The 4,545-nt window shown below is 43.4% G+C and overlaps 1 protein-coding gene across 1 annotated transcript in view; it reads left to right on the top strand.

Moving 5' to 3' along the window:
• The first annotated feature begins 4,140 nt into the window (after window positions 1-4,140).
• The window catches only part of HECA (hdc homolog, cell cycle regulator), a 26,313-nt gene continuing 25,908 nt past the window's right edge, over window positions 4,141-4,545 (top strand). The window contains exon 1 of the mRNA XM_014306646.2: window positions 4,141-4,246. Within this exon, the coding sequence (XP_014162121.1) occupies window positions 4,141-4,246 (106 nt within the window). The remainder of the gene's footprint in view (window positions 4,247-4,545) is intronic.

Consider the following 4,545-nt stretch of genomic DNA (forward strand, 5'->3'; position numbering starts at 1 on the left):
AAAGTAAACACCACAAAGGTGAAATAAAGACTTTCCCATCCCTTCTCCTTCAACAACTGTTGCTTTATCACCTTCCTACAGTTGCAGAGGAAACTTGCCCATGCGTGTCTTGGAGCCTCTGCACAAAATAGCATCCATTATTCAAAGAATGAGTAACAGCTGACACATTACATGCTGCGTTTCCTTTTCCTTTTCTTAAGAAATGGCAGGAAGAAATGCTAACTATCAACTTCTTTGTAGTAAACACTCATGGAGAACTGGGAAAATTTCCAGGTTATGAATAATTTTGTGTTTTGCAGTTTCCCAAAAATCAGGTGTTTTTCACAGACACGTGATATTCCCATGGAAAATCTGTGCACTGCCTGTAATCTCAGCAATAATGATGTGAAACTGATATATTTTTCTTCAGCTTCATCACCCACCAACTTCTGGACAGCAGCAGTGAAGGTGAGAAATGCCACCAATTTTCCCTCAGTAGTTGCAAAAGATATGAATGTGATGATCTGGAAGCAAAGCTCCTGAGACTTGAAAATACTTGGGGCTTCACAAGAGCCTGCATTCAGTCAATTGTCACAAATTACTTCTGAGCTGAGAAGCTCACATTTTCCCTGACAAACTTCACTGGCCAACTGCAACGAGCCTGTCTGCCACTATTGCACACTAGGGACAGAGAAAGATGCTTCAGGAAACTCAGCTTTTATTGTCTTTAAAGTTGGAAGGCCTCACATAACACTGCTTAGGAAAAATGGGAAGTGACTTCTAGGACCAAAACTACTTACTGAGACTGGGCTGAAGAACCAAAGACACTTCATCTCTTGATTTTGGAGTTTGGGCCAAAGCCATTGAGGAGAGGGGAGCTGCAGCACAGATGTGTCCAGGCACTCAGCGAGGGGCTTCACCATCAGGGGATAGGAATTGAAAGGGGCACCATGGAAATCACAGATGGGGGTGGCAGAGTGAGAGGTGGAGGGACTCGTTTCTCTTCAGAACAGGTATTTGTGAATGGCAACTAACTGGAGCCCAGATGTGAGTTTTTAGTCATCTCAAGCAGCTGGGTGAGCAGTAATCTTTTATCTGGAGAGATGATAGTAATAGCTAGCCAATAAATCAACCAAAGTACTCCATTTTATCTCTCACAAAAGACATTTTACTTTTATTTTTTTGTTATGGGTAGTTCTATTCAATCAGCTTGAACCTGGATGTGAATGAACATTTGTTGTTCAATTCATTGTTCGGAGAACTGCAGAGGTCTGAGTTTGAGTCTTCACTGTTTTAATCTAATTATTTATATTTAAACTTATGCTTACATAAAAGCACCTACATAGAAAGTTTAGAATAGAGGGGTTTTGTACTAAATATTTCTGAGAGGAAAATTCCAAAATGATTCACAACATCTTCCCATTAGCTCTCTCTCACACTTTTTGACAGCAATGGAGTGGAATATGTCTCTCTGTCAGCAGTTGAAGTAGAATGGCACTATTTTATCTTCTCCCATTTCTTGTCGATTGACCCTGATTTCAAGCGTCTAGTCTGTATCTATTGAGAAAGTCTTATTTGTTCCTACACCATCATGCTGATTAGGTGCAGTAGTTTATTTCTGTTATTGATGTTTTCAAGCGCATTTTTTAACCTCAAAGGAGATTACACCAAGAATGAAATACCAGCCAATACCTGTAAACCTAAAATATATTGCTTTGGTGAATTTTTCTTCTTGGTAGAAAACAGACTTTGTACATTTTCTCAGCCTCTTGATTATTTCTGTGTGCAGCTCATTTGAAGTATACAAATGTGATACAGTTTACACTGCTGCAGCTGTGTCTTAAGGTGTCTTCTATGTTCTAAATCAAAATTCAGTGAGATTTAACAACTTGTGAATGGCTGCAAATCAAGTATGCTAAGGTCAGCTTTTTGGGAGTGTTGCTAGGTCTTTGTATAAAGAAAGAAATAAAATATTAAACATTACAAACAAGAATAAAATACAGTGAAAGGTGGGATGTTTTGCTAACGTCTTCCTTGTTTACTTACTAAAGAGAGCATATCTATTCTGATAAAAGAACTTCTGAGGAAGTATGGTAAATGGAAAAGATCTAAGTGTGAACAGAAATCAGAAATCTGGTTAAGTTTTCCAAAATTTGTGTGAATGATGTAATGAATTACCTGATTTTTAAAATACCCAATTTCAGAGTAAACTGGTCACAACTATTCTTTGTCTACTCTATAGAAAGAAAAAGAGATACTTTGAGTTATGAAAAACAAGGCTTCTGCAAAGGATTGGATTGTGGAGATATAATTTGCTGATAATTTGCAGCACAGGTTGGTGTAGACCTGCTGCACTTGTCAGAAAAATGCATCTCCAGGACAAGTCCTGGCTGATGATGTGCAGACCAAGTAAGAACTTGCAGACCAAGCAAAGCCACCTCCCTTCCATGGGACAGAGAAGGGGAAGGCCTCTGTGGAGAGGCTGGTAGAGACCCCTTATGTGTAGGGATCCTCATTACCCCACAACCACCATGGGTGTAAGCTGGACAAGTTCCAGGGGGATTGTGCCAATTTTGTTCCCCTGCTGGACCAGGCAGGGAAATCAGGCAGCACACACGGCAGCATCAGTACTTCCCAACTAGTAGAAGAATTTTTTCAGCACCAGGACATTACAGCAGTTCTCTGTGACTACTAAAACTGCCAGGAATGACTCAATCTCTGCACTTGATGTCTGTGATGTCACTCTGAGAAGGTCTTTCCTGCACATGGCATGACCCTTGCAAGGGTGTAAAGGCTGACTGGACAGCACCAAGATTTGGATGCTTGAGATATTACACTCCTGTACCCAGCCACAGAAGTTACTCCTCCAGCTCTTCTGAATCACAGTCAGGAGCTGCTGTCTTGGCTCAAGTGGAACCATTTAGTCTGACACTCCACACCTACTCTGGACATGTGAATCAGGCCCCATTTCACATCCACAGAGTTTTCAGTTTTATAGGAACTTGAAGACTTGAAAAGTTTTTCTTGGAGGTCTGAACACCTGTTAAGGCAGGCAAGCACATTTGTGTGCCTGTGAAATAGGCAAAGGTGTTTTTTTTGTTTTTTAATTTTCCCTTTGTAAGCCTACAGGACTAGGGGTTAAATTTTCTCTTGCCAAAACAGATTGAAGTCCTGCAACTCAGGTCACTGGAATCAGGATTTGCCCAGACTTGTGGCCTCAGAAACTGGCCACAATTCTCCATTCCTCTGGTTTCTAGATAGAAATGCAATTTAGAAGCTTCAAAACTGTGAACTAAGGTAGGCAGGGCATTTAACTGTGGGAATGCAAGACACTGGAAAGCGCATAATATCAGAACATTTCCACCAACAAAAGGAACTTTTAATAAATATCTCTGAAATGCTGACATCTGCAGGCAAGGAAACTAGGCTATTTGACTTGAAACTTCTGTGATAGTTGCTTCAAGAGTATTTGAAAACACAGCTCCTAATTTTCTTGGGAAGCCAAGGCCCTAGCTACAGGTACAAGATGTTACAGAATGTATGCCATTTTTAAAAGGAAAAGATTTAGGAACTGTTCCAGTCAAACAGTTTGCCCAGTTACTTCACACAAAATTGCGACTTACAAAATGTGGCCCATTCCTATCAGAGAGATCTCAGTTATTTTTACCCATCCACTTTGATTTGATCTCTGGAGCCCAAACAGCTCAGGCATGGCTTTGTCCTCCCAGCCACAGGCCAGTCACAGACCAGTAACGCAACTGCTCAATTTCTTGCACGCCTGTCTACTTCTTCAGCAAGGAAGTCATGGAAACCTAATCTCCAGTATCTGGATGAGAAGGAAAAAAAGTTAATTTATGTGCAAGGAAAAGCTTGCCAAGCTCAGAATAACGGCTCATCCTGGGAGCTGGTATAATGTTCTTATGATAGACTGCAGTTTTTCATTCCCAAATTGGATAAGCTGCTAGGTACAATGTGAGCATATGGGCAGGTGACACCTATGAGCAGTGAGCTGCCGCTCCTCAGCCAGTGAGAGGCATGTCACGAGGGCTGCAGTTTTGCAGCTGACGGGCAGCATCTCGTGTCCCTGGCTGCAGGAATCCCGCGATTACCAGTCACCCATTTTCCGCAGTGCCTCCCACCGAGCCCGGACTCCCGGAGGAGATGAGGCTGCTGCTCCTCGGCATCGCCTATGTCGAGGCACGGCGCTTCCAGCTCTGCTCCAGAGGAGCGCAGCAGTTTGAGTCTTCCTGTAACTCGTATCCTGGAGGTTTGCCCCTGCAGTCCGTCACCCATGGAGCTACCCCCATCAGGAACCACATGAGCTGAGAAATCCAATGTCAGGGCTGTGCTGCTGTAAGGTTTTCTGCTCTCTAACCCGCCCCTCTCCCCCACGAGACCGCATTGTTTTGCTTTCCTTCCATCTCCTTTTTATTCCTGCACGTTCAGGTGACATTTTCCAAGTGTTCCCCGCTGCTTGGACATTCACGCCGCGGCGGGAGCGCGGCCCTAGGCGCACGGCCGAGGTCGGGGCCGGAGCTGCGGCGAGGGGCGCGCAGGGAGACCCCC

Source organism: Geospiza fortis, unplaced genomic scaffold (genome assembly GCF_000277835.1).
Source record: "Geospiza fortis unplaced genomic scaffold, GeoFor_1.0 scaffold162, whole genome shotgun sequence".
Lineage (NCBI taxonomy): Eukaryota > Metazoa > Chordata > Aves > Passeriformes > Thraupidae > Geospiza > Geospiza fortis.